The sequence below is a fragment of the Chondrus crispus genome, genomic scaffold, assembly GCF_000350225.1.
Source record: "Chondrus crispus Stackhouse genomic scaffold, scaffold_172, whole genome shotgun sequence".
NCBI classification, from domain to species: domain Eukaryota; phylum Rhodophyta; class Florideophyceae; order Gigartinales; family Gigartinaceae; genus Chondrus; species Chondrus crispus.
The window spans coordinates 171,643-199,361 of record NW_005179041.1 but is presented as its reverse complement, the minus strand read 5'-3'; the positions used below and the strand labels follow the sequence as shown (position 1 = coordinate 199,361).

Here is a 27,719-nt window from a genome sequence, read left to right as displayed (position 1 = left end):
GGGGGGGGGGGGGTTGAGTGATCCGGCGTTGCGCCTTCAGGGGTGAGAACGGGCTCCGGCTTGTGCCTTCGCAGACTAGAGTAGGTAGAGTTGCTTGCTCGAGTTGTTTATTGTTCTACCTCCGGGCGTAGGAAGCGCGGACGTGCGCGTACTGTAGTACATACTTGTATGGGTCCATGTAAGCTTGCCGTTTGCCGGGACGGTAAGCTTACAGCCCATGTTCTGTAAGCACGCGCTCGTAGACCTAGTTTGTAAATATGCGCGTGCGCGACACGCAGTCCCCTTCATTCGAGCCCGCCACTCATGAATCCGCGTCCTGCCCGGTGTGTCCCGCTGCGTGGCTTCGAGCAGGTGTCCACCGCGGCGTCCGCTTGCGTCATACTGACTCTTGTGGAAGAGTTGCTCGCGTCAGCCCCTGTTTTGCGACTGAGACCCGCTCACGGGCACTGTGCTGGACCGTGCCCATCAGCACCGTGACGCCCTGCGTGGCCTCATCGCGGACATCGCCAATGAATCCTGCCCACTTTTCTGCACCAGAACAATGCCTCAGCACAGCTCCTCCCGGCTTGACTGCGAGACTGCCAGGAGACAACGCCGCATCAACATATTCGAAACCCTGCCCGCATAGCACGCCCCGGCAAGTACCACGCACACGTACCGACGCCGTCACCACCTTCTACTCCATGCGCGCACATCGAGACAATCGCCTACAGGCGCGACTCGGCCGTGGCGTCCCTACGCCTGCCGCATTGTCTCAACTCGAGACCACGGGCGGCTGTCCGTACATCCGTGTGAGATGCGTAGCAAACTTCGCGCTGAACCGCGCACGGTAACAGGCCCTTCTCAGCATGTCTCGACACTACAGCAACGCATTACGTTCGTCTGGAAGAAGACGCGCTGGCAGAGCAGGGCCCCTCTGGTACGGTACAGTGTCGCGACTGCGGGGAGGCGGTCGCATGCGAGCTAGCGTGTGCACACCGTCGTCGCCAGCGCCTCGAGACGCGTGGTGCATCACGTCCAGGCGGCCGCTGCTCGGCGCCATGTAGACACTAGCAACATGCCGCATTTGTGGCATGCTGCTGCGCAGGCTGCGTGGTATCCGACGGCCAGTCCCTCATTTGCGCCCACAGCTGCGCCGCCCCGACGGTCTCCGGCATGGGGTCTGCGCCGTGCAGGCGCGCCCCAGCGGCAAGCTCTCGCAAAAACGCGAGCGGCTTGGCAATGATAGCGTTAGTTTCCTCTTGCCGCACGTTGCCGCGCTGGTACGTGGCGCACACTTCCCCCGCCGTGAGGGCTGTGCGCGCGAAAAACACCATGCTCGGCTTGGCGTCGCCTTTCCGCTCCACAATGCCTAATACGCGCATTTCTTGCACGGAGGGGAGGTGCTGGTCGTCCAGAAACAGCTCCTCGAGGACCTCTCTTCGCGCGCCCTGAAACAACTCATCTAGAACACGTGCGTTCTCGCCCTCCCTGGGCGGCGGGTGCATAGCGTCCGGCTCCGGATGGCCGCCCGGAAACACGAGAGCGCCCTTCCCCTCGCCCACGGCTCTATTCCGGACGAGTAGGAGGGTGCTCTCATCCCGCGTTGCGACAACGATGACGTTGCCAAGCGGTAGGGCCATGTGCTGGCGGCCGAGCCGTGCGACGGGGTGCGGGGGCATGTGAGTAGCCTGAAAGGTTTTGTAGTCGGTGAGGCCGAGGTGGAGGTTCGAATAAGTAGGGGCGTGGGAGAGGGCGTGCAGGCGGAACTTGCGGGCGTTAAAGAGGGTGGGGTTGGACTGGGTGAGACGGTCCCAGATTTGGTCGAGGGGCGGGTCGTGCTCGGGGTGCGGCTGGCGGTCATTGGCTCGGGAAAAGAGGACGTGGAGACGGCGCGTCGGGTGGTAGGGCAGGGCGAGGTGGTGGCCGCCGGAGCCGTCCATTGCGGGGAAAGGCGATGCAGAAGGGATGTGAGAAGAAGTGGTTCTCTTCTGGGGGGTAGCTCTATCCTCTGATGGGGGAATGCGGGAGGAGGAAACGTGATAAACACGTGGACGACGTGGACAAAAGGAAAACTTCAAAAAAAAATGAGAGAAATTTCGGTGTCTGATGGGCTCCAACGATTTCGGAAAAGGAAAGGGTCACTGGAGGGGCGATTGACCAACAGCAGCGAACGCTACGGACCCATCTCGGCAACAGCAGGCTTCTCTCCCTTCCCACGCGCGCACCATGACAGCAGCGATAAGCGACGAGGAGCGGCGCTCGCTCCGTGCGACATTCGACCTATTCGACGAGTCAAATACAGGTAAGCTGCGACAGCGCATTCCCCCTCAGCGCGCGAAAACGTCACCCCCCAGACTCTAACCACCATCTTCGCGCAGGCACGGTGACAACCAGCAAGCTCGGGGTAGTTCTCCGCGCATGCGGCGAGGCGCCGACAGAGGCGTGGCTGTCAGAGGCCGCGCGGTGCGCAGACGCGGACGGCGGGACAGTGTCTTTTGAGGCGTTCGTGCGGCTGGTGCAGGAGGGGCGCGCGGCGGAGAAGCGGCTCGACGCGGCGGCCGTGGAGGCGGCGTTCGCGGTGTTCGACACGGGGAAGAAGGGAGTCATTCACCAGGACGAGATCAAGAGGATACTTACCACGCTCGGAGAGAAGCTCACGGAGGAGGAGGTCGAGGAATTGCTCGGGGAGGACGTCGAGGGAGATGGCATGGTTAGGTACGCCGAGCTTGCGAAGAGGATTTGCCCTTGAGGGGGGGGGGGTTGCGTTGGGGGGTTTGCGTTGGGGGGATGGAGGGCGTTCAATGTTAGATGCCGTGCCAAGGCCTCGAAAGGCGTTCCCCGCACAAATTTCTAGTCGGCGGAAGCGGCCGTTTCCACAGGAAGGAAGTGGATGAACCAAAAGCTGCACTGAAACATGAACTGAAATACAAACTGAAACATGAACTGAAATACGAACTGAAACATCAAATTGGGTTCTTGCCTTGCTGCCAGAGGGAAACAGCGGCGGGTGACGTGGCCGCGTTCTCACACACGTTTGCGACGTGGGTGCGTGGATGGGAATCTTTCTTGGCAAAAAAGATTCACAGATCTCGGTAGATCTGGACAGCCGCATCCACGATGCGTTTCGAGCGGAACGGATGCTTCGGCATTTCGGACTACGCTGTACCTCGTCCGAAGCCCGGAGCCGACCTCGACTACGTGTAGTTAATCGTGCCCTTCGAGCAGGAATGGAGTCTGCGATGCGCGCGCTGCACGCCGCGTCCGGCGCCCTTCACAGCGCCGCAGCGTCGCCGACCCTGACGCGCGCGCTGGACGCAGCGGCGGTGCCGCTCTCCCGCGCCTTGCAAGCGACGCTGCCCAGCGCGCCTGCGCTCCTGGACGCGTCCGACGTCGCCCTGTCGCGCGCCATCGTAGCGACGGTGGTCCCGCCGCTGGTGTGGAACGGGCTCGGGCGCCTCGAGTTGCACACGCGGGCGATCTCGAAGCTGACGCGGCGCCCGCTCGTCGGCGTGTACGCCTGCGGGGCCGTCATCGCGGCCGTGAGCGTACTGCGGTCCGCGCTCTTCGCGGCCGCCATGCGCTCGCAGCCGCGCGCGGAGATGCTCGACGCGCCGCTGGTTCACGCGGCGGCCGGCGCGCTTGGCGTATTCGGCGCCGCGCTGTTTGTCGGCGCGTACTGTCGCCTGGGCATCGTCGGCACGTACTTGGGCGACTACTTCGGACTGCTCAGGGAGGACAGGGTTGCTGAGTTCCCGTTTAGCGTCGTGGACAACCCCATGTATGACGGCAGCTCCATGGTCCACTTGGCGGAGGCTTTGCTGTACGTTGGTGGCGTGACAGCGGGTGCGCGTGCGTGTGCGTGCGTGGACGGTGACTGACTTTTCAGTGCGTTGTGCGGTTCGCGTGGGTAGAGAGGCTAGCCCGGCGGGGGTTCTGCTCGCGGCGTGGCTGTTCTTTTGCTATCGAGTAGGGTGTATTTTCGAGGAGTAAGTTGTGCGAACGGTCGACGCGTGCGGGTGAGGTGAGGGATGGCGAGCTAACAGTTTTCTTTGAACAGGCCGTTCACAGCGAGAATGTATGCGGAGCGCGGCGTAAGCGCGCAAGAGCAGAGAGACAAAAGGGAGTGATTTTTGTTGAGTGGCACCTCCTTCCACCTCTGTGCGAGTCACTCGAATCGAATCTCCCGACTGCGCGACGCGCAAGCGTCAGCGGAGGAATGGAACGCCTGAAAAGAAAGGGCAAACTGGAGCGAAAGGCGCAGCCGCGGGCGAAAAGAAAGGGCTTGAGCCGAGGATTTATTGAAGCAAAAAAGAGATGGGAGACAAATCAAAACGCCTCCCCACACGACTGAATTCCCGACCCACCCACGGGATCTCCAATCACTGTCGCTCTACACGTGCTTACATCCCGACTATCTCGCTCCGCCTTGCCTTTGAGCGTCTTGCGACTCGCATGCCTCCGTTAATATCCGTTCTTTATTATCCGTACCCTACTTGTCAATATCTCACCTGCCACAGCCGCATTCCCCTGCCACATCATCGTTCGTCGCCTCTCTAACATAGCGCTCCCGCGATTACCGCAACCCCCCTTGGCCCCTTATCCTTCTCGCTTTTACAATAGAATGCGGCGGTCTTGCATCAACACAACCAGCAAACCAAAGCGATAAATTCAAACTCTCCTATTCCCTATCGTACCGGCCCACCCCACCTTCCCCCACCACTGCCTTTCCTTCCCACTTGCCCACTCTCACATTCACCAACTCTCCCAGCCTTCCCTAACCACCCCCTTGCCTTTCCACTTTCCTACTCCCACACTCACCATGGTCGTCCAAGTCGACTTCGGCATTAGCATCGCCGCTCTCATCTTACTAGTTATCATTATCATCCTTCTAGTCGTTTGGTGGCGCCAACGCAAAAAGAATGGCCGCCCCTTCTTCCCCGAGCACGTGGCTATACGCGGCGTCAAATGGCCCTCACAGCCCCCGCGCGTCGCCCCCGAGAAACCCCCCTCCGGTTCTAGCTCGGGAAATGGAACCAAGAAGGATTCCGAGAAGCATTCCAAGGCGGATTCCAAGAAGGCCGGAAAGGATACGAGTGCTGGAAACGGGAAGGAAAAGGACAAAGACAGCGGCTCGACCAAGTCCGGCTCCAAGAAGTCAGAGCATCCCAGCGTAAAGACCGACAAGCATTCCTCGCATTCTTCACCCAAGTCCCACAAGTCATCCGGAGGGCGCAGGAAATGCAAAAAGTGTGGCCGCTGCCTGTCACAGTCGACTTCTTCGGGGACGAGTGCAATGGAATTTATCTGCTGTCCATGCTAAGCTTTGTCCGCGAATACCTTTTTCGTACTCTGTCCCATCTCATCCCGCCTCTGACGACACGTCCGAAAGGGCATCTTCAAGTATGTCTGAAAAGTCGCTAACTTCTTTTGCCGTCAGAACCATAGTCGCCTCGATCCGTGAAAAGCCACTTCTCGGCTCTACCTCCTCCACTCTCAGCTTCAGCTTGCTTCCGGGCTTTGCAGTTGACGGCACGCTAGCCACCATCTGAAAACCAAACTCCTCGAAGTAGACAAGACCTCGTTTGCTGTCGTCATCTCTCAGCCCGCGAACGTACACACCGTCGTACTCCACTCGCGGACCCATGCGCCGAAGGTACTCGAGTTGCCAGTATTTCTTAGTTCGGTTGTCAACTAGTCGCATTTCCCGCGTAACATCTCCGCTTCTTGCAATTTCTTTCCGCACCTCTTCGATAGACAAACGCCCCGCTTCGCCTCGTATTCTTGCTTTCAATTGAAAATGAGCCACCAAGTCACAACTTCGTCGGATGGGTGACGTCACTTGCAGGTACGCATCCAATCCGAGGGATGCATGTTCCATCGCTTTCGTGTCGACCTGTGAAGGTGCCGCATTGCGGAAAACAATCGCCGCTCGAACCGGTCCGTTGGGGTATGTCTCTAGCACCTCATCCTCAGGGTAGTCAAATGGCTCTTGTCCGCGGAATGGAACATCAAGACTAGCTTCTCGTGCATAGTCCCCAGCTACAGCACATGCTGTAATCATCATTTCCGACACCAAAATCCATGACCGGGTGTCTGTTAACTTTTTGGTCAGTAAAATTTCGGGCTCTTCTCCATCCATCATTTTGAGGGTGACTTCACTAAACGGCGTGTTGATCATGATCGCTCCACCCTCCATTTCCCTCCACTCATACCTCCTCTTCGCAATTTCATAAATGCTATGCATGGTTGCGTGATCCCCCTCTTTCGCTGTGTCTGACAATATTGCGTCTACCTCCTCGTAGGTGTATCGAATCGGCGTGGAGATTTGCGTCATCTCGACGGTAACAGAGTCTTGACGAATGGACCCATCATCTTCGATACAAAAGCTAAACGACAACGCGGAGCCGTCTGAATCTACCCCATCTAATGAAAACACCTGGGTCGCCAACTCTTCTGGAAACATAGTAAACTTTGCGGTTGGTAAATAGAGCGTCACAGCCCTTCGAAACGCGGCTTGAAGAATGGGGTCCTCGAGATCGCCCCCAAAATAGCGCGTAGGGTCTGCCACGTGAACATATATTCGGCCTGTGTCCGCGTCCCATGAAATAGCGTCGTCTACTTCAGACGTGTCCTCGCTATCGATAGCGTATGACGGCAGATGTGTCAAATCGACACGAAGATGCATATCAATGTCGTCGGGAATATTCTCCATGAGGTGCTGCATGCGAGCTTGTACAGATGGATCCCACTCCTGGAGATGCGGTAAGTCCGACTTGAGCAGGGCTAGGTTTTCGTGCTTCGAATAGACACTCAATTTCACAAGTAAATCGAACGCATTCACAGGTGAGACGTTCTTCCCCAAGGCCGACATAGCATCCTTTACCATCTCCTTCACCCGATCATCAAACGAACTGAAAGCGGAAACCATATCAGACGGCATGCGTCCATCTGAGCGCATGGCTACGATATCAATAGCCATCAGTTTCAGGCTATCCACGAGACATTCGACATCCGACTCTGTGAGCACCTCCCTCAGCGGCTCTATCGAGCGGTCCCGATAGGCGTTAACAAAGACGGCGCGGCGCGTCTCAAGAACCTTCTCCTTCGCCACGACGGCCTCCTGCATGAGTTGGGCGCTGCGCACCTGCTCGGGGGTGCGGGCTTCGTACAGAATGGTGCCCTTGATGTTCTTCTCCTTAAAATAGACCTTGTCATGCGACATGAGCAAGTGCGAGGCATAGCAATTGAGCGGATGCTGGTCCGAAAAGACGAGCTCGGTAACTGCATCAATGTCAGTGGTGCGGGTGTCTGGATGCTCGGACGTGACGTGCTCCCAGATTTCCGGGAGCCAATCGTGGTTATCGGATGCCTTCTGATGGCAGGTGTCGTCCAAGGCGTGGAGGTTGTCGGCGAAGGGTTCGAAATCGGACAAGGGGCCCAGGACGAAGGCAATCTGCTTGAGTGTGACGGAGGACGTGACGCCGTTGGCGTCGGCGACGATCCAGTTGCGCTTGCCGTCCGGCTTGACCGCGCGGCCGATGCGATGCGCGCCGGACGAGGACTGGAACTGGAGCACGATGTCTTCAGCGAGGGCAGACACGGGGTTTGAGGCGGCCAGAGCACGCGGCGTGTCGCGGGTGGCGGGGCGGCGGCGGGGCGGGGGGGCGGGATGCCAGAGCGTCCTGGTAAAAGGGTCGGGCGGCAAGGCAGCGGTGAGACGGCATTTTGGGGCAAGGGGACGCGTGCGCAGCCACTGCGACGGGGCGAGGGGCGGAGCGTGGAAGGCTGGTGGAGGCGGCATTTCCAAATGGTGGGGGGATTAGGAGGGAAGGCGGGGCGATAGAGTGCGTGTTATTCGGTTAGCCTGCCTCTTTGCACGGCAGTCGCAGGCCCCGTGATGCAATCGACTGGCCGGATGGATCAAGGGCGAAGGGAAGGTGGGGAGATGGAAGAGTAACCGCCTCGCCACGGCAAGAGGGGGGGATGGTGGGAAGGTGGCAAGTGGCAGATGCTCACCCTGTGAAAAGGAGAACTTGGAAAAGGACGCCTGTTTATCCGTAATCTGGATCTCTTAGGCCTGCGGGATACACGTCGACACCGTGTTACATCGGCAGCGCGATCTCACGGCTACGAACGAGATCGTAACATTGGTCCCAAGTTTGGACGTCATCTGAACACGACACGTGTTTGGACTCCAAACACGTGTTCAGATGACGCCCATGCCGTATAGAGCCCTACTCGTGCCATCAAGCACTTTCTGCGCCGAAGCGACGACTACCCCCATTGTTCGTCCTGCGACCGCGCCATGGTATATGCTCGTCCGACAATCACACAACCTCCAGATACGCATTGCGTCGCCCTGTAAACTGAGGGACAAGAACCCCGCCTCACCAAAAACAATTCCGAAACGCGCATCGGTATCACCAAACATTCGCTCACCAGCTGCATGCCCGCCGATAACATCTCCCCGCCACATTTCCCCACCGACATTCCCATCCCTCCAATTCCCCTCTCGACTCCATGAGTAATCTTACCATGTCGCTCTTCATCGCTCCTGCCCCTTTTCCTCGCACCCGGTCCGATCCTTCATCCACACGCTGCATCAAGCGCCCGACGCGAGCCACTGCTGAAACGCCTGCACCTCCATCGAAGGCCGCATTCAGCATCCCCAAGTTTGCCCAGTTCCTCTACGATACCCAAGCTTCTCTCTGCGCGAAGCTCGAGGCCATAGATACTCGCGCCAACTTCTGCTCCGATCCGTGGCAATTAGAAAATGGCAATGCCGGTATTACTAGAGGTAAGCATTACCATCGTTAACACAAGCAAACCTCATCCGAACACTACACTGTCCCTACCCAGCTATAAAGACAATTCTGACCACCACCTTTCCCAGTTCTGCAGCAGGGTCGTATTTTTGAGAAGGCAGGTGTTAACGTATCCGTCGTGGGCGGTGTCCTGTCAGAAGCCCGTGCCAGCGCGATGCGATCCACCGGCAGGCGTTGTGAGGCGGGTATGGAGTACCGCGCTGCTGCGCTCAGTTTTGTTTTCCATGCCCAATCCCCATTCGTACCCACCTTGAGAGGAGATGTTCGCGTTTTTGTCACCAAGGACCAATACTGGGGGGGCGGTGGTGTAGATTTGACCGTTTTTTACGTCAACGAGTCGCAGATTTCTCGCTTTCATAAGCAGCTGAAACGAATGTGCGATGACTTTGAACCGGCCTTTTATCCGCAAGTAAGTCTGTTGCGCGCAGTTGCCTGGTGTACAAACAGTTCATGATTTGTGCCCTGTAGACTGATGCCTTATCTAAGAACATGAGCTATATCCCAATGGCACAGTTCATGAATATGTCTCATGCAGAACTCTGACCTCACGCAATTTATGTCCTCGCCCGCCTCATGTATTTATCTACAGTTCAAAAAGCAATGCGACGAATACTTCTATCTACCCTCTAGGGCTGAGCACCGCGGGGTAGGAGGCCTATTTTATGATGGAGTTGCACTGCCGGAGCCACGACTATTGGATTTTCAAGCCCGATTGCTCTCCGAGTCTTTCCGCAGCTACCTACCTATACTAGAAGAAAACGTTGAGATTCCCTGGACAGAAGAGCAAAAACGGTGGCAAAGAATTCGACGTGGAAGATATCTCGAGTTTAATCTTTTAAACGATCGCGGTGTGCGGTTTGGTCTTGCTGGGGGCAGACCGTCAAGAACCGATGCGATAATGATATCGGCTCCTCCCTCCATTGATTGGCCATACAATTATGTTCCAGCGTCAGGGTCGCCTGAGGAGAAGACGTCCATCCTTCTCAGAGGTAAACCAGTGGAGTGGGCAGAGTTGTGAAATTATTCATGATGATGTCCTCCATTCACTGCCGCGTTTTTCATAACGCTGCTCTTCGTGGTGCTCCGCCATTACACGAGGTTCACCTGTGTGACGCTTTCGGGATACCGGGGCCGTGCCCCACAAGATCGCACCTCCTAAATTACGTGGCATTGTGAAATCTGCAATGCTTTATGCGGACATACGGACAGGAGACCTCCTAGAATTTGAACACAGAGCTCATTGGCTCTTCTTCCCGGAATTCATGCTGAGGCATTATTGTACAAACATTTCTCCCTACAAAGGCCTGTCATCGACTGTGCAAATTGGGTTTTGCGGATACCCTGGACACACAAGTCTTCAGTCGCATATTGGGAATGCTAACCGTTTGAATGTATAGGAAACTTCCCACGGATAAGTCCAATACTCTGTTGTAACTGCGCTTTGGGGAAGCGCAAAGGAGATACGGCATGAGCGCATGACAATGCACCCTTTGCTCAGAAAAACGCAGACCTTGTGGCTGGATGAAAGAGACTCCACGGACGCACTGGATCAATTTCAAGATCTCTCAGAGACCACTGAGAGCCCTAGTCAGGTCAAGTTGGAGGTCCTCATCGGAACATTGTCGAAAGATTCCGTTTCCGGTCCTGGCGAGAAACAGCAGAACAGCGCCACCGAGGTTTCAGACAAGAAACGTTGCCACGCCCAGGTCTGCAGTGTGAAAGAGCGCCACACTATTGTATACGAGCGTCAGCGAAAAAGCGAAAGAACACTTCAGGAATCGCTTGAGGAAATACCCCCATTGCCACCACCTCAGGCACAACCTCAAATATCCTACTCTGATGTCGGCGGCGCACGTAGAATCCCAAATTGGAGTTTGCTAGCCACCCGCCTGATCATCCTAAGTGCACTTGGGATATTAGCGGGATTGTCATTCTCACTCCGAAATACCATACCATTACGAAACCTGCTCTCCGAGTTGTTCGTTTGGTTACATGTTCTCCACTTTGTTATTATTCCCCTCCTTATTATTGCTTCTCTGCTGATAGGAAGTACTCTCCCGGACGATTACATGGATCGAGACTTCAGCGATAGTGAAGACTTGCCACCATTAGCCAACGGAACGTTATGGGCGTCTATCAATGCAATATCTCATACAATTCGCGTGCTCTCGCAGGCTGAGATTGTGCGGCTGCTTGTTCTCCATTTTTTCCCCACATTGCAGCCGTTTGAACCGAGACAAGCGTCGACCGGGGTATTTTCTTTGAGCTCTGTATTCAGTTTTCAGCGTTATGTCATGGCAGTATTCTCCTTGACTGAGGTAGTCTTTTCGACAGCCCCGGAACGCTTGTCCCATTCCGCATGTGTTCTCTTCCTATCATGCTGTTGGGAAGTATATGTATTCCGTTTACGAGCAATTGATAAGCCCATCGGAACAAGAGTTGGGCTGGTTCTCATGGGCATCACCGTGGCGGTCAGTCTTTCCATAGTGAATGTAGCCATCGGGAGATACATGTCGGCCCAAACGTCTGCATCTTTCCATCCAAAGAATGGTTTTCAAGGAACGAAAGAGAGCGCATGACGAAACTTTTTGCTAATTGCCTATTGGTATCTACGCGAAAACAACACCCAGAACGAACAGTAAGCAAAATCCCTTTGCGTAAAACTTGTATGTCATTAAGTCTTGACCAAGGGTGGACACAGCGAGTTGTAAAATGTTTTATGCCAATAAAGCACTTCGTACAGTATTGAGGACCTCCAAACCTGGATGAAGAGGACTACGCCTTTCTTGTGATGTCTCGAAGCACTGGTCTCAGAGCGCTCTGCGTATCGTCACCTTTGCTCGAGACTGACCAAACGATCCCGTAGTAGGGCCGCCGTCTCAAAATCTTCGGCATTAGCGGCCATCAACATTTTCTGACGCACGTCACCCAGGTCTGTGAGATCCGCGGGTGCTTCAGCAAACTTGAAATGATCTCGTTCTTGAACTGCTTTGTCTGAGATCTTTCCAAAAGTTTTCTCTTTTAGTGACTCGCCTGCCTCAAGTTTTAGCTTTCGTATTCTGTCAAGGAGCGTCTTCTCTTCAGCGTTAAGGGAGCGATGTGTCCCAGCACCCACGCCACTCGGGATAATATCGTTAATGGAATTATGAGCCATTTGCAAACGGCGCCTCCTTCGTGTCTCTGTTATTGCCCGATGCATTGAAGACGTAACTGTATCAGCATACATGACGACATGGCCCTCCGTGTTGCGTGCAGCTCTTCCAATGGTTTGAATCAAAGCGGTCTCTCCCCTTAGAAAGCCCTCAGAGTCTGCATCGAGAATCGCAACGAGGCGGACTGCAGGTAAGTCTATTCCCTCGCGCAGCAAATTCACCCCGACAATGACATCCAACTTCGGCGCCGACGATTCACTGCCCAAATTGATGTCACCCCGCATCGCTTCCAATACCTGCATTCGTCCAACTGAATCAATTTCAGAATGCAAGAAGGACACGCGCAGTGGTCTATCCAGCACCCCATGAATTGCTGGCTTGCGGCTTATGCAGTCTGCAAGGTCCTCTGCAAACCGCTTGGTTAATGTTGTCACGATTGCTCGTCCACCGGCGGCAGCAACTTTCGCCAGCGCCAACACAAGATGTTCAACTTGGCCTTTGGTGGGGACAACCTCTACTGAGGGGTCCACAATCCCTGTTGGGCGAATAACAGCTTCACATACCCCATTTGATCCACTACGTTCAAGTTCAAGATTTCCGGGAGTTGCCGAAACGAATATCGTTTGATGAGCCTTCTCCCAAAACTCTTTTGAATTCAACGGCCTGTTCTCCATAGCAGATGGAAGTCGAAACCCGTGTCGCACAAGCTTCTTCTTCCTCGCTGCGTTTCCTGCATACATAGCACCCAATTGGGGAACAGTCACATGGCTCTCATCAATGAAAAGCAGCCATTTCCCGTCGCGAGGCATGTAATCAAGCAAGGTTCGAGGGGGGCTCGTGGTGATGCCGTTTGTCCTTTTTGAAAGATACAAGGAGTAATTCTCTGCCCCGCTGCAAAAGCCAACCTTTCTCATCATTTCCATGTCTGTGGCTACCCTTTCTTCCAAGCGCGAGGCCTCCAGCTCTTTCCCTTCAGCGCGAAAAGCAGTTGTGCACTTTTTCGTTTCCTCTTCAATTTGCAAAATAGCTGCTTCTATTTGGCCCTTAGGGGTCACAAAGTGTCTAGCGGGGTAAAGAACTACTTCGTGTCCGAGATCGATACTTTCACTCGTGTTCGTATTGAGAAATTCCATCCGTACGATGACACTGTTGTCAAACAGGATCCTGTAAAGAATTCCTTCTGCTTCCCAGGGTGGAGCAATCTCGACTATGTCCGACGTTACGTTGAAAGATCCTCTTGGAGTGATACCTTTCCCGCTCGCTTCTACGTATTGTACATTTTCCAAACTCTCGGTGAGTTCGCTGACGCCACCTTCCAGCTTGTCACCAACGTGAATCCGAATGGATGACTCCAAATACTCGGTTGGTAGGCCCAAACCATATATGGAGCTTACGCTTGCAACAACAATGGTATCCGTTCTTTCAAAGAGCGACCTGGTCGCCGCATGGCGAAGGCGATCTACATCAGGATCGATGGCAGACGCCTTCGCTATATACTTGTCGCTGTTGGGTAGATAGGCCTCTGGCTGATAAAACTTGAAGCTCGACACAAAGAACTCAACGCGATTCTTAGGAAAAAGATTGGAAAGCTCGTTACACAATTGAGCGGCAAGTGTTTTGTTTGGCGCAAGAATTAGAGCTGGGCGATCAGCTTTTGCTATAATGTTTGCCATCATGAACGTCTTGCCAGACCCAGTGACTCCGTGCAATGTCTGGAACGATTTACCCTTTTCCAAAAGGCCATCAGTCAGAAAGCTGATCGCCTTCGGTTGATCACCAGCAGGCTGATGGTGCGCACATAGCTCAAAATGGTGGCGGCGTCGCTTCTGCGCATCTTTCCGGCGCTGCCTACTAAGGAATCTGAGTCTCGATGTATTTCCTTCCTTGCGAGCAGCGCCCCCGATAGTACCAGCCGTTCCATCCCTCGCCGAACATGCTAGTACGTTGGCATTTTCACCTTGCTCACTCGGATGACGTGACTCTTTTTCCCCTTCCGTTAAAAAAGCCAGAGCGGCATCCAAGCTCTCTTTCCCCAAAAGCTCCCCCCCAGCCTCCTCGACAAGCGTGGCAGCCTTTGAACACACTGGCGCAGGCCCATCTATGGCGACGACGAAAGAATGGATGGTGTCATTTTCAACAAGCGGTCTCAGCACGTTCAAAACACTATGGGCCTCCTTCGTCGCGAAGCGGGAGCGTCTTCTACACATCGCGACCGCCACGCGAGACTCGCGGTCGTGAAAGAGGGTAGCAGAGCGAGGAATACGGGTCTTAATGCCGAGGGAGGCAGGCTTCACGGGCCTGATAGCGCCCGCTTGGACGCGACGAAGAAATTTGGAAACGGACCTGGACAGCATTTGCGGACCTTGGTGCGTCAGGCGACGGCGGTGGGATGGGGCACGACCGGGAAGGACAGGGGGAGGAAGGAAAGTGAGGTAGTTAGGGGCGGACATCGTGGGGGAGGTGGTTGGCGGTGGGGGAGGAGTATGGGGGAGGATTGGGTGAGCCAGGCAAGGAGGTGTGTATCAACAGAGGGATCTACCGCGGCCGGGTCTGAGGGGGTGTGCATGGCAGGACTGGTAAGAATGATGGATGAGGATTACGCATGCCGCAGCGTGTTATTGGCTGTATCTGGGTGAGATCTTTTTAGAGCCATCGGAACATGCCCCGGGGGGACACAACGAGGCGGGGGCGGGCAGTAATTCCCACTCACACTGGTCGCGATACAGTAGCGCCCATACTGTACCCTTGGGTACTGTACCTGCCACATTCGATCCCCAGAAACGCTACTCGTCCATGTCGCATTCAAGTCTGTCAAAGCCATCTCTTCACACATCAAGACAAACGGTGTTCGGATCACGGCAGATCTCGGATTTAGAAAGGAAACAATAAGCTTTTTCCGTGAATCAGAGACCCGAACTCAAAACTCTCAACTCGCTCCGCTCAACGTAAACAGACCACGATATCTGCGCCGTCGCCGTGTGCAGCCCCTTGAATTTCTTGCACTGCAAATGGCGCACCTTCTCATTTACAGCTCGCTCATCCTCGGCACAATCGAACGCCTCGATTTCAATGTCGCAACCTTTCTCTAGCGGGCCTAAGAAAATGGAATACGAACAAATCGTGCGTAGAACCTGGGCCACTCTTGCTTGGAGGCGTTCTTCGTCTACCCCCGCGTCGTCGCACGTCGACCACCGCATCTCGTGGGCCTCGACGACAACCGCGTCGCACCCGATCCTCTCATCCCCTTCGACCGCGCACAGCGGAACGTTCCAGTCGTCTTCGTCGTTGCTTTTCGCAATGCCGTTCTGCCATATCAAAAGCATGACACCCCCGTTCTGACGCTTCTCAAACAGGCGCGGTGCGTCATGATAGAGCCAAGCAAAAAGGCCGCGATGCTTGAGCTCGCTTTTGCGAGGCGTGGGCACGTTGAGCGCTTGCACCTTCTCGCCGCAGAAACGAGCAGCAGTGAACAGGCTCGGGTCTAGCAGATCGCGCCAGTATGCTATCCCGCATAACCACACGACGCAGAGCGAAAGCGAGTCCATGCCTTGAGTTGCAACTTGCTGTCGAGGGAGCACTTTGCTTCAACTCAACTGCGTACAGGAGCGTTGTCTCGAATCGATAATGATCCTTTTGACCTTCCTGGGGCCTCTAGCTCTTCTGCGATACGGTTCCCCTCATTACTTTTGATTCGCATAAACTTTTCGTTTCGGAGTATTACCCGAGTGCTGTGCGACTTGCATTGTCACGCCATAGCTCTGCAAGCCACTAATCTGCCATCCCTGGTTGCGAGAGCTTCGTGCTGGAACCCATTACATTTGGGACAGCTTTTGACAAAGTAGTTGCTCTCATCCGATTGCGACCAACCACTCCAACATAGCTCTACATGTTTCGCAACCACACAACGCAAACGATACAGATCTTAGCGGGTAGCCGTGTAGTTGACAGTACATCAGCATAGCAGCTGACACGCTTGGGAGTCATACTGGGCTTCCGTCCGTTGCAACTTTCACAGCGTCCAGGGCATCTTGTAGTATAATTCCTGCTGCGTACTTCGTCACATAATGAATTTCAACGGAAGAATGTCACATAGCCAGAGGGAAAATAATTAGTACACGTCCATGTGTCACAAAGACTCCGCCAGGCGATCCAAAACGTAAAAAGCGTCATTCACTTACACCATCCACGACCCTTTTCCGTGTCGCAAGCCGATTTCTATCCCTCTTCTTCGCATGCCCCATGAAAGAGTCCTTGGCCAACTGCGTCGTATAGCTCTCATCCCAAAATCCGATGACTCGGATGCCGCACTCCGGCAGAACACCTTGTGCATAAGCCCTGAAAAAATCCTGTACTTTGGCATATGATGCAGTCCTGCCGGAGCAAGTCGGCATCCCAACAACGGCTGCGTGCATTTCCACCCGCTCGGTAATCTTTCGCATGCTGGCTATGTCCTCGCGAATGGAGGCTCGTCCAAAACCGCCCCGTGGAAAGGATATAAGACGGCGCTCGTCGGACAGCGCTACTCCGATATGACGCAAGCCGACATCCAAGCCGAGGACTGGGCCTTTGCATTCAGATAGTGCCCTCACGAAGGGACTCATCTGCGCCGACAGGGGGCCGCGATCGCTCATGTCGAAAACCCTCAAGAGACGAGGGCCACATCTGCTCGCCATTCGGATACTTCTTGTACATCCGAGGTCTGCCGCCGAAGATCGGTGGTAGAGAGCGCTTCGATGCTTGCAATTCGCATTAATTTTCCGTACACCCGAAAAACTGCTGCGTAACTCTTGTACTCTTGCGCACAGATACGGTCTTCTAGTTGCTAGTACATGCACAAAGAAGTCCCATGGGCGACCCCTACTCGCAACAGCGTCTTTGAGATCAACAAATGTGGCCCTACAAATGCAGCAGCATCTTCTTCGTTGAGGGAGGGTCTTAACTTGCCCGAGTTTGCCCGGGTTTGCTTGCCCGGAGCCATGATTTGCACTACTATTGGCTACTGGGCGTTAATATATGATTTGAAACTAAGTACGACCCTACACTGCAAGCTCAAGTTATGTCAGTGTGTAATGACAAATGTCAATCATATATTGGCTACTTTTGTAAGTTTGTAACTTTCGAATTTGGACGCTGTGCTCCGGTGGACGCAGTGCTTGCCCCTTGCCGAAAACATCCTCAACTCCCCCTTTGCAAAAATCTATGCACCTGCCATCTCGCAAAGGCAACCCAACTCTACGAAGCACCTCTCTGCCTACTACTTTCCTGAAAATGGCTTCCACACCTCAATGCCACGTGCGCCGTTCTCCGCGCCTCTGGCGCATCTCTCCGACTCCCACCATTCGGAAGACGGGGGCCACCAACGCAAAGTCTCTCACTATTGCTTCCTCGTCTGCAGCGGGCGTTTCTGACCAAATATTATCCCCCCTCCATACGGTATGTACGACTGAATTCTTTGTCGTTAAAAATTCTGTTGGCTCTGACAAAGGTCCATCCCCGTCGGAGATCTAAGGGCTTTGTGAATTTTCGGGGTCGAGGATAGTTTGAAATAGCTTGGTGAAATGAAAGGAGGGAGAATAGAGCTGCGGTTGCGGTTAGTGCGGTCGTAGCAGTGATGATTCTATTGCCGTGCATTGCGTAGGAGTGATTAGATTGAGAAGAAAGGAGGGGAGGCGAACGGCGATACTGGGCAGTGGTTGTAGATCCGTTTTTTGACCAAACAGCGCCGGCGATAGATACGCTATCCCGCGGAGTAGTAAGGAGAGAAGTAGGGGGTGAGATCAATTATTTATCCCGGTGATCTGGGATCACCCGCAATGGCCACGTTCTGGGTCGGAAGCGAGCGACGCTGCAGCGTCTCGCGTCCATGTCGACGCGTCCCTCGGGCGAAGTTGTTTGACGCTGCAGCATGTCACGTCCCTGTCGATGCGTCCTCGGAGCGAATTTGTAGAACCCACAGTGTCCTCCCCGTTGTGTTCTGGCAATTTATGGCGCTGTATGCCTCTGTAAGTCAGCACCGTCGCTCTGGGACACCTGTCCACTACTAACGTAAGGGGAAGGCGTGTACTTACATTAATAAATTAATAAATGACCGGCAAACTCGGGCAAGCAAAGCAAACCCGGGCAAGTTAAGACACACCCTGACTCTGCCGCAGGTGGCGCGTCAAAGGGTTATGAAATTGCGCTGAACAGGTACAATGGCACTTCAGTGCCGTTGCTTCTGTTCTGCACACGTGTATGCGTATGGACTTTGTATTTGCTCCGTATCATGCATGCTGTACCTTGGAGGTACACTGGGGACCACGATATAAGAGCACCCCGTGCCAACCCTTCATGCTGCTCTTAATCCGAGGTTGCTACTATTCAAGAATCTCGTACAGGATGCCCATTTTACTCCTTAGAACGCTGTAACGCCTCACCAATAAGTAGTTGCCTGGACCTGTGCACAGAAGCCCTCCCTCGTAAGCGCGCGAACACGCTTCTCACTCTCCGCAACAACATCCCTACTTCTGTTATATATGGCAATCATGAGCAATTGTTTCTAGCGGTAGCAATAATGTATTCAGACCAACTGATGTCGGTATAGTGGCGGTCGGTCGGTATAGTGGCGCGTTCTTCCCCAATATCATGTTGTTTCGTCGCTGCGTTTGAAATACCCCGAGAAAAGGCCTGTGTGATTGCCATTACAGTGTCTGATGGGTCTTGAAGTTATGATACCGTGCCAAGCGAAAATGGTGCTCTTATTGCGAGGTCGGTCTTATTCAAAGTGCTCTTATATCGCGGCCCCCCCCCCCCCCCCCCCTTGTACCAAGGATACAGTATCATGCTCAGCGCACTACGAATTCCTCCACATTGCTGGACGAACCGAGTGAAGTGAACGCATTTTGAACCGAGGGAAATCAATCGGGGGAAGACCATGCTTCCAATGCGGGAGTGTTGCGTGAATCACGGAGTTGATTTCTCACATACGGTATGGCCATTTCTTATCAGGCACGAGCACCTGGTTTCTACATTCAATTTCTCGGCGAAGAACTAAACATTGCAGAGAACTACTGCAACGACAAAATATTATTCTCTCAGGTAAAAAGGACATCTGCATTCCGTTAGAGAAGAAAGTGCCGAGTAGGTAGACTTATGACAATTTTAAAAAATGAAACAGCCGATTTCTCAGGAATCCGCACGTGTGTGCTACCTGTTATGAAGGCACGGTCAGACCTATAGATCACGCAGAGCGGAGACAAGAGAGACAATGCGAACTCGAACAGGACATAGACTTTACAATTGATTGGCTTAATAATGGTCCAAAGGCAGTAAACATATTACTGTACACAAACTTCATTGTGAGAGCCTTCAGTACATTTTTCCTATTGTAGCGTCACGAAAGATATATCGGTGGATCATTTTGGACGATTTCGCAGTCTCTTGCACGATGCAACCATGTAAAGCCAATTAATGCGGGAAGAAATAGGGTTGCCCCTTCACGGCTGGTGGTATCAGCAAGTTCCTTTTTGAAGCGTGCAGATGTGGAGGCGCAGATGATTGCGCCCAACGTCTCGGATTTCATCTCTGATTTATTTAATTCGAACAACGCATGTAAAGCCTGCATAGCGCATGCTGCAAATATCCACTTTTCTAAACCCATACTATCCAACATGGCATTCATCTTCCCCGACTAAACATATGCATCAAACCTTGCGAGTGTTACACTTTGTTCGCTAACCGTTTTTTGAAGATATCAAAGTGTAGGGAAGGGCCTGCTCATCCACCTGAATGGGTTCACGAGCTGCTGTTCGTGCGTCATAGGTTGTCGAGGAGCGATGCGGTTTCACGGCATGGCTGGCGACAAGTTATCGATTTCTACAAATGGCCCACCGTGGCGTCCCCCAGACCATACCATATTTCCAGCAGATTCAAGGTTACGGAAAGAAAGAACAACTGCGCGGGGTGGCGAGCATCCAAACCAACTACTTCATTTAAACAGACAGAAGAAGACAATGTGTGGAAAACATGCGAATCTTTCAAAGGTTAGGAGTGCTAAAACAAAGGAAGTCAGTCAAGCTAATGAGAAAAACCGCATTCCGCCTCTTTCCAGAAAGGCTACCCTTCCAATGCCAAGCACTTGCATCCAATACACAATCAAGCTACCAAAGAGGTCTTTTTATACACGAGTTTTTGCGCTCTGCCCAGCCGCTCTTATGGCAGTTGGTATTCTAGCTGGCTTGCTGGTGTACCTTCGGAAGGAGCTTCGCATTTCGAAGAATGCGTCACGGGAAACGGATGCTGAAAGTGCAGTATTTCGGCAACCATATCACTTGAAACAGGGGAATTCCAAGATGTATAACCGCAAGAGGCTTCATGGAAGAAAAGTTCGGAACTTCAACGACGATGATCGTTCTTCCAAAGTTGTAAGGACTGGAAGATTTGTGTCAAACCAAGGAATGCTTGCCGAGTTTCTCATGGCTGTACCAGCGCTTCAGTACCTCGTGAAGAGCATCGCATTGGGTCCCGCTGAGCCATTACCAGTTACAGCCTCAATTATGTACAATATTATACCAGAAACACTTAATGGTGCAAGTGCTGCGCCCACAATTTCACGTACTCACAACACAATCAGAACACCCCCGAGTCATAATCCACCGTTCGATATTGAGAAAAATAGACTAGGACTCTCTAATGCCAAGCCCAAGATACACTCAGACGTTCTTCACTCGAGTGCACTCAACGTTGTGGAGCATGTTCAGAACGATGCTATATCGTCTGGACCCAACTTTAAATCCCCCAAAACAGCCAGTGGCATGAAAGCAGATGACTCAAACGCAAACTCTGCATACTCAGAGGGGGGTTCCCAGGTTTCGTTGCCTGTTCAGCAAAGAGGGGATGCACCAGAGACAGTTGAGGTATGGTCACTCGCTGGAGGGAAATCACTCTGCCGTCTTTTCAATGTTGCACGTCTGTCTGATGGCCGGCTTGTACTCCCAAAATGGATGAAGATGCATTCGGAATATTTACGTTTTCGTTGTGGGATAAAGGAGCCAATTTATGCTGTGGAACGCGTGTCATCGAAAGGCACATTGCAGTTCGACAAAAAAATTCTAGCGAAAGCCGTCCGTGGGTCTTTTGAACTAGACGAGACGAATTCGAAACGAGATTTGTGTGGTACTTCTGCACCTCGCAATCATATGCCCCATTTTGTCACCGACATATTCATTCTGCTTGTAGCGAGTGAAACCTTACTGGGGTCTGGAAGAATGACACTTCCACATTCCTCTCTTCATCCGAACCGAACATTCCAGGTTGGTATTAGATCGGCCTCCGAAATGACTGATTTTAAGCCATCGATGCTTGTCTTTGATGAGACATGGAAACGACCTTCGTCAGATTGGGTTCCAAGGCTTGCACAATTTTTCAAACATCCCTCTATTGGGTTTTCCATGGTCCGCGCTGGTTCTGAAAAAAGTTTAAAGTTGGCATCTGCGCAGACGCCATCCACAGTATCAGTTTTTCGGTCAGTTGTGAACAGCAATATCGAAAATCATTTCCCTTATGGTCTCTTTGACGTTCGAGGACAAAATGTTGTTTTAGGTGCGAACGGCATCTCGCGAAGCTCAGTTTGGACAATGAACGGATTTGCAAACACAAAATGCCAAATTCGAATAACAGCATTGACACGAAAGGGACCTCGAGCTCTCCTGAGACTACAGGCACTCGAAAAGAAGTTAAATGTTCTTAGTTCAGCTGCAGGCATCCAGTCTAACTTCCAAGTGGTGGATTTCGAAGAAAAGTCCTTCGACTATCAAGTCCGCATTATGCAGGAGACGAATATTTTGATCACAACCCACGGCGCCGGGAATGCAAACTTCATCTTCTTGAAACCATCAACGGCGGTTATCGAGATCTTCCCGTTTGCCTACAAAGCAGGTCCATTCGACAGCTTCGCTCGAATATTTGGCCTTGAATACAGCTCTGCTATGTCAGCTCCACAAACAGATGTCTTCAAGGAATGTATGCGTCGTCATGAACATAATCAAAGAATTAAAGAACTCGCTTTTTCAAGATGGGACAAAGCTGTTGAAGACGAGGAAAGATATCCGTGGATTCACAGGCTTGAATTTGAGAAGGAGTTTGGGGAACCAGGAAAGTCAGAGGGCATGACTACGAGAATGTGTGTTCGGCTTCAAGAACTTAAGTTTAACATCGACGTAGTATCTCAGTCTGTAATTCAATCAGCACACAAGCAATGTTCAATGAGAAGGCACGTTTGAACGCATACTTGTACGATACACCGTCCCGTCGCCCCCTGTAGCACTTCTTTTGTAGTAGAAGCTAAATTTATGAAGAATATACATTTACAGGTTCTGAAAGCTGCCAATAAATTAAGTTAGAATCCTCACTGCTCTAAATCTTACCGCCATCCGACGGACATGGCCGATTAGTAGCGCAGCTTCCCACAGGCACAACTGCGCTAAAACAACACGCGTCTCACTTGGTTCAAGAAGATCGACAGCTAAACTGTTGTACACCCTGTTTATCACCTCCTGTACATCCAAGGCAGCCTCTTCATTGTCCATAAATGAGACGCGTTGCAGTTCAAGACCACACCTTTCGCTAGCTCCAATAACGTCTCTTGTTCGGCATAGAGTAAATCCTTCGTCTCCCGCAAAAACGTCATCAACATTGCGTGGCCCTTCGCAGTCCTTGCAATCGCGATGTACCCCGCAGACGGTTACGCCGAACTCAATCGTGGCCCCAAGAACTGCGAGTTGCCGCACAAATGCGTAGGTTTCTCCAAGGGTCTTGAACCCTGACCCCTCAAAGAGATTGACGAGCGCAGGGGATAATATGAGGTCAAAGCAGAGTTTTCGGTTTTCAGAACTTGTATTCCTCTCATCCTTCGCTTCACTCCACTGCTTCACAAAATCTTTGAATAGCACGATTTCTATTTGTTCACGAACGGACAACAATTCAGCTTTTCTGTCAACGAAGGTCATTCGCTCACTCGTTCGGACAACCACCGTAGCTCGTGAATTATCGTTGCTCTGAAGAATAGATATTGTCGCTTCCGACAAATCTCCAAGAATCTCCACAGTATTCGAAGGTGCATTCAAATCGCTGATAGATCCCAAAGACACGGTCCGATTGTCCATTTGTTTGCACTCTGTGCTCTGGACTTCACTGTCCATTTCAAGCCACCAGGAAGGGTAAACAACACTGGAGATGCACGTTGTTAATTCAGTCAGTCGAGTGTGCGTTGGCAATGTCTTGACTTTCTGGAACCCGCCGACGACATAAGAAAGAAGGCTCTCTGCGAACTTCGCTCTACCCGCTCTGGCTTTTGATGGATCCACGTCTAACCCATCTGCAATAAATAAGGCCTTCAAAGTAGTTGAAAGATCTTGCGGGGTTGGACAGTCAACCTCAGCTGCAGCAAAGGCTCTCGCTGCTGTTGGAGCAAGTGGATGACGATATCTGAGAGCTTCGGTGATGCGCGCAAGTACCTTTGGAGTCCTCACTGTCATTCTGCCAGATTGCAGTTTACCGGGCAGAACGGAGCCTGGCATGTTCACAATGCGACTGGGCTGGGGTCTGCTCAACCCCATCCTTGAGCGTCGCGGTCCAAAGCGATGCAAACGACCGTCGCCAACCGCGACAACGACAACGGGGTCCTCCTCAGACATTCTGGCTGCAATCTTGCCAAGGCCTTGCTGCAAGCGCGACATGACGGCATTGAGTACAATGAGCCCCCCAATAAAGAAAAACACAGGATTCCGGAGCGGGGAAAGGGGAATGTCGTACTGCCTCGAGTTATCATTAATAGCTAGTCTCTCCTTCGACTTCCAGGGCCTCAAGTTTGTAAACTCTGATAAGCGTTCCGCCACATTCAAGCCTATCATCATTGCATCTTCATGGAAACCATAGCGCGCGTAAGCTCCGCAAAACCAAGATCTGTTTTGTCCCTGTACTACTTGTTGTAGAAGAGCTTGTGCATTAACACTCTCTTCCGTGAACTGGGGATGGCCGAAAGATAATGATTTGATGATCTTGTCAGGGTCAATTTCTGTAACCGGATTCAGCGTCAGAAACATGTCTGGCACTGGGGTGTGATGTTTGTGATAGTTTTGAAGCTTATTGAGCCAGTACGTTACACAGACGGGCTCATCATCATCAGATGGGATCGCATCGTTTTGCGTAGTTCCATTGGGTGCAGCCTGGCCTAGACTGGCATCATCGGGACATGTGGCAGACGTACCATTTTCTTTATTAGTCTGCCCTTGTCTCTTCCTTCCAATAAAGTTCCACGAGCTCCAGACCGACTTGTTCGTGGGCATGAGTCGCTGGTCGTGGTGGATGTAGGCCTGGTTTTCTGAGTAGCGGAACGCACCGAGAATGCGCTTCTCGTCCTCCGTCGCACCTGAGCCGAGCAGTTCGAGTGTAATGGGAGGGTGAGTGGCAAAAACAACTTGATCGAACCTCTTTGGACCAGTGGCGGCGGCGTAGACCGTAACGCCTCGCTCATCTCGCATAACGTGTGTTACTGGCGTGCCCAGTAACACAACACCGGAGTGATCTCGAATATCGTTAACGATCTTGGTGACATATTCTCTTGAACGACCAGCTGGTGTGCGCCACTGAGGACGTGCAAAAACTTGGGCCAGACCGTGGTTGATGAAGAAATGAAACATAGATCGGGCGGGAAACCTCATGGCACTCGAAAAGGAGGCTGACCAGACCGCCGACACCATAGGCACGAGGTAACAACGGATAAAGACGGATGAATACGAGCCTTTTTCGAGAAACTCACCCAGCGAGATGTTGGCATCTTGGAACTGCGGGTCATTTTCGAGCTTGTCAACGAAATCGTAGACGGCGTTGTTGAATCTGCGCATATCAAAAAGCATGGTGTACATAGACACATTGAACAGGCTGGAGCGGGTCGGGAAGAGGGAGGCGACGGTGTCTGAGCCCCACTCAAAGAAAGTGTTGGTGGAAGGGTTCTCAATGCTGGCAGCGAAAGACATGAAGGAGTTCTCCTCCTCGACATTGAGTATTTCAAAAAGGCTGACGAGATCAGGGTAGGTGCGGGTGTTGTACACGATGAAGCCGGCGTCGACGGGGACGGTAGCGCCTGTGGTATTGCCGGGGATGGGAAGGTCAAGGGTGTGGGCATGGCCGCCAGCCGTGTCACGAGCTTCGAAGACATAGACGGAGTATCTGCCTCGGGCAAGTAGCCAAGCAGAGGCCAGTCCGGCCGCGCCGGCGCCGATGACGGCTACAGATTGCCGGCCATCGGGCGGCTCTGTCATGGATCAAACGCGTATGTGGACGCAGGAGAAGCGATTAGTTGAGGTGCGCAGATGGTGGTGGTGATATGATGGTGAACAAAGACTGGCAAGGGACTTGAATGGATGTTAAGAGAAACAGACGGTAAGTATCGATGACGGGATTGTTGTAGGGGCGAGGTTGTATGTTCCTGCACTACGGTACATATACCCTTGGTATTTGCTGTATTGGGCAGGAAGCAGGCAGATGTGGGGGAAGGGTACCCTAGGGTAGCACATGCCAAGATCATAGTGCAGAGTCTGTACAGTACTACTGTACTGACGTGTATGATGGCCTCTCCGGTGGCCATCATACAGGAGAGGCTGCAGCTTGAGAGCGCAAGATGCAATATTGGGGCTGCTTCGTCCCAATCGTGTTTAATTTTTTAATTTACAAATCTGGGCAGCAATGCATCAGCACTAACACACCCTTGGAAACTAATCTCTGGCAGATTACCAGTTTAGGACACTCATCAATGTACAGTACACACAGTACCCAAGGACTATCCGCTTCAACCAAGAATATGCTCCAGTCTTTGTCTGCAACTCTTTCCTTACAAGAATCTCTGCAAACGACCGTCCCTTTTTAGAGAGCATTCTTTGCCAAGTCAACTGCTCTGTTCATCGCCAACGAGCGTCCCTTTTTAGAAAGCATTCTCTGCCAAGTCAATCGCTCTGTTCATCGCCATTGCTTTGTTCACTGTCTCGGTATATTCGGCCTCAGGGTCCGACTCATACACGATTCCAGCCCCAGCCTGAAGAAAGTACTGCCACTCTGGTTTCCCATCCGCATTCATGCGTGGCTTCGTCGGCACAACCATTGTTCTTAAAGCGAGCGCAATATTCATGCTGTCATGAAACGAAATGTACCCGATCCCCCCTCCATATGGTCCGCGCTTTGTAGGCTCTAGATCATCGATAATCTGCATCGCCCGAATTTTCGGAGCCCCGCTGATCGTTCCAGCTGGTAGCGTCGCGCGAAGAGCGTCCCACGAAGTCAACCCCTCTCTTAATTTTCCTTTCACAGTGCTGCTGATATGCATCACATGCGAGTACTTCTCAACATTCATGATTTGCTCAGCCTTCACAGACCCGTACGCCGACACTTTTCCAACATCGTTGCGTCCCAGGTCTACCAGCATCATGTGCTCGGACCGATCCTTACCATCAGCTAGCAGCTCTTTTGCTAGGACCTCATCTTCCTCCTCGCTTGCACCGCGGCGCCTTGTTCCTGCGAGTGGTCGATTAGTTAAAGTACCATTCTCTACTTTAGTCAAGATCTCTGGCGAAGAGGCCACCAAAATTGATCCCTCATTTTGCATGTAAATCATATAGGGAGAAGGGTTAATGATACGCAATGCTCGATACACAGAGAACGGGTCTGCTTCGCTCCATCGTTCAAAACGTTGTGAAAACACCGTCTGAAAGGTATCCCCAACCATAATGTGGTATTTGATTTTCGACAGCGCTTCCATAAACTCCTCTTTCGTCATGTTACTCGGATACTGCCGAATCGCCGCCGCATCAGTATTCAAATTCACCGTTCCAGGTGACATCGTACTCAGATTGGCCCCCTTATGAAGCGTCTCTACCAGTGAGTCTAACTCCTTCATCCCCGCTGCGTGTGCCTCTGCAACCAGTGCCTCTCCGTTGGCGTTGGAATGATCGGTGATGTCAACCCAATGGACGATGTAGATAACCTTTGCAACTTGATCAAAAGCGAAAACGTCTTTATAAAGACCAAAATGTAGATCTGGGAGTCCGCGATCATCTTTCGGGGTGGCGGAGAATGGCAAACTCTTGAGCTCGGCGTATCGCATGGTATCGTATCCACCATATCCGACCCAGCCGCCAGAGAAAAATGCCTCTGCTGCTGGCAAGGAACAACTCGATACAGGTTTGAGTGTGTTGTTCATCTCCGCGATGACTTTCCAGGGATCATCGACCTTTTCGGTATGCCTGGTAGTTCCAGTTCGTTCATGCCTTACGACAGTAACATTTTGCTTATAAGCAACAACCTCGCACACCGGACGTGCACCGACGAGGCTGTATCGACCGACGCGCTCTCCCGTGTGGACGCTCTCGAGCAGAAATGAGGGGGTTGTTTGGTCATTTTCCGCAACCAAGCATCGATATGCGACAACGGGGGTCATTTGATCTGAAAAAATCTTCCTCCAAACCGGAACCATGCGGACGGCCGGATCGGAAGCGAGTGAGGCAAAGTGGACTGGGTCTTGGCCATCATACTGAGTGAAGGCATCTTCCGAAGGGGCGACGCCACCGCCGGACACGCGGACGTCTTGGCTTACACAGTATACGGAGGTGCGAGGTCGGACGGGGTGGGTGGGACGACGGAGGGTAGGTCGTGTGCTCCGCAATGTCGGGCGACGGATGGAGGGATGTGGGATGTTAGAGAAAGGCTGAATGAAAAGAGGACTATGCGGCAT

The 27,719-nt window shown here is 52.6% G+C and overlaps 11 protein-coding genes; 5 read left to right on the top strand and 6 right to left on the bottom strand.

Moving 5' to 3' along the window:
* Nucleotides 1-303: 303 nt before the first annotated feature.
* On the top strand, nucleotides 304-477 carry CHC_T00003100001 (hypothetical protein). The gene has a single exon (XM_005714161.1). The coding sequence runs from the start codon at nucleotides 304-306 to the stop codon at nucleotides 475-477; it is 174 nt and encodes a 57-aa protein (XP_005714218.1).
* A 572-nt stretch (nucleotides 478-1,049) lies between these two features.
* CHC_T00003099001 (hypothetical protein) lies at nucleotides 1,050-1,922 on the bottom strand. Its single transcript, XM_005714160.1, has one exon. It carries the CDS (start codon nucleotides 1,920-1,922, stop codon nucleotides 1,050-1,052), a length of 873 nt encoding a protein of 290 aa, XP_005714217.1.
* Nucleotides 1,923-3,035: 1,113 nt separating this feature from the next.
* CHC_T00008258001 (Phosphatidylethanolamine N-methyltransferase) lies at nucleotides 3,036-4,109 on the top strand. The gene is made up of 3 exons (XM_005714159.1): nucleotides 3,036-3,806; nucleotides 3,898-3,968; nucleotides 4,040-4,109. The coding sequence occupies exons 1-3, from the start codon at nucleotides 3,036-3,038 to the stop codon at nucleotides 4,107-4,109; spliced, it is 912 nt and encodes a 303-aa protein (XP_005714216.1).
* A 187-nt stretch (nucleotides 4,110-4,296) lies between these two features.
* On the top strand, nucleotides 4,297-4,659 carry CHC_T00003098001 (hypothetical protein). XM_005714158.1 is given in 2 exon segments: nucleotides 4,297-4,539; nucleotides 4,540-4,659. 1 exon segment carries the CDS (start codon nucleotides 4,297-4,299, stop codon nucleotides 4,537-4,539), a length of 243 nt encoding a protein of 80 aa, XP_005714215.1. The 3' UTR covers nucleotides 4,540-4,659.
* Nucleotides 4,660-4,997: 338 nt separating this feature from the next.
* On the bottom strand, nucleotides 4,998-7,783 carry CHC_T00003097001 (hypothetical protein). The gene is made up of 3 exons (XM_005714157.1): nucleotides 7,079-7,783; nucleotides 5,363-6,997; nucleotides 4,998-5,180 (listed from the first exon to the last, which is right to left on the bottom strand). Exons 1-3 carry the CDS (start codon nucleotides 7,781-7,783, stop codon nucleotides 4,998-5,000), a joined length of 2,523 nt encoding a protein of 840 aa, XP_005714214.1.
* Nucleotides 7,784-8,517: 734 nt separating this feature from the next.
* On the top strand, nucleotides 8,518-11,120 carry CHC_T00003096001 (hypothetical protein). The gene is made up of 5 exons (XM_005714156.1): nucleotides 8,518-8,779; nucleotides 8,876-9,216; nucleotides 9,397-9,796; nucleotides 10,224-11,031; nucleotides 11,093-11,120. The coding sequence occupies exons 1-5, from the start codon at nucleotides 8,518-8,520 to the stop codon at nucleotides 11,118-11,120; spliced, it is 1,839 nt and encodes a 612-aa protein (XP_005714213.1).
* Nucleotides 11,121-11,376: 256 nt separating this feature from the next.
* On the bottom strand, nucleotides 11,377-14,166 carry CHC_T00003095001 (hypothetical protein). XM_005714155.1 is given in 2 exon segments: nucleotides 11,377-11,637; nucleotides 11,638-14,166. The coding sequence occupies 1 exon segment, from the start codon at nucleotides 14,164-14,166 to the stop codon at nucleotides 11,638-11,640; it is 2,529 nt and encodes an 842-aa protein (XP_005714212.1). The 3' UTR covers nucleotides 11,377-11,637.
* Nucleotides 14,167-14,548: 382 nt separating this feature from the next.
* CHC_T00003094001 (hypothetical protein) lies at nucleotides 14,549-14,848 on the top strand. Its single transcript, XM_005714154.1, has one exon. It carries the CDS (start codon nucleotides 14,549-14,551, stop codon nucleotides 14,846-14,848), a length of 300 nt encoding a protein of 99 aa, XP_005714211.1.
* A 14-nt stretch (nucleotides 14,849-14,862) lies between these two features.
* CHC_T00003093001 (hypothetical protein) lies at nucleotides 14,863-16,395 on the bottom strand. XM_005714153.1 is given in 3 exon segments: nucleotides 14,863-15,504; nucleotides 15,505-16,011; nucleotides 16,138-16,395. The coding sequence occupies 1 exon segment, from the start codon at nucleotides 15,502-15,504 to the stop codon at nucleotides 14,863-14,865; it is 642 nt and encodes a 213-aa protein (XP_005714210.1). The 5' UTR covers nucleotides 15,505-16,011; nucleotides 16,138-16,395.
* A 5,934-nt stretch (nucleotides 16,396-22,329) lies between these two features.
* On the bottom strand, nucleotides 22,330-25,257 carry CHC_T00003092001 (hypothetical protein). Its single transcript, XM_005714152.1, has one exon. The coding sequence runs from the start codon at nucleotides 25,255-25,257 to the stop codon at nucleotides 22,330-22,332; it is 2,928 nt and encodes a 975-aa protein (XP_005714209.1).
* A 360-nt stretch (nucleotides 25,258-25,617) lies between these two features.
* CHC_T00008898001 (anthranilate synthase component I) lies at nucleotides 25,618-27,719 on the bottom strand. XM_005714151.1 is given in 2 exon segments: nucleotides 25,618-25,916; nucleotides 25,917-27,719. 1 exon segment carries the CDS (start codon nucleotides 27,717-27,719, stop codon nucleotides 25,917-25,919), a length of 1,803 nt encoding a protein of 600 aa, XP_005714208.1. The 3' UTR covers nucleotides 25,618-25,916.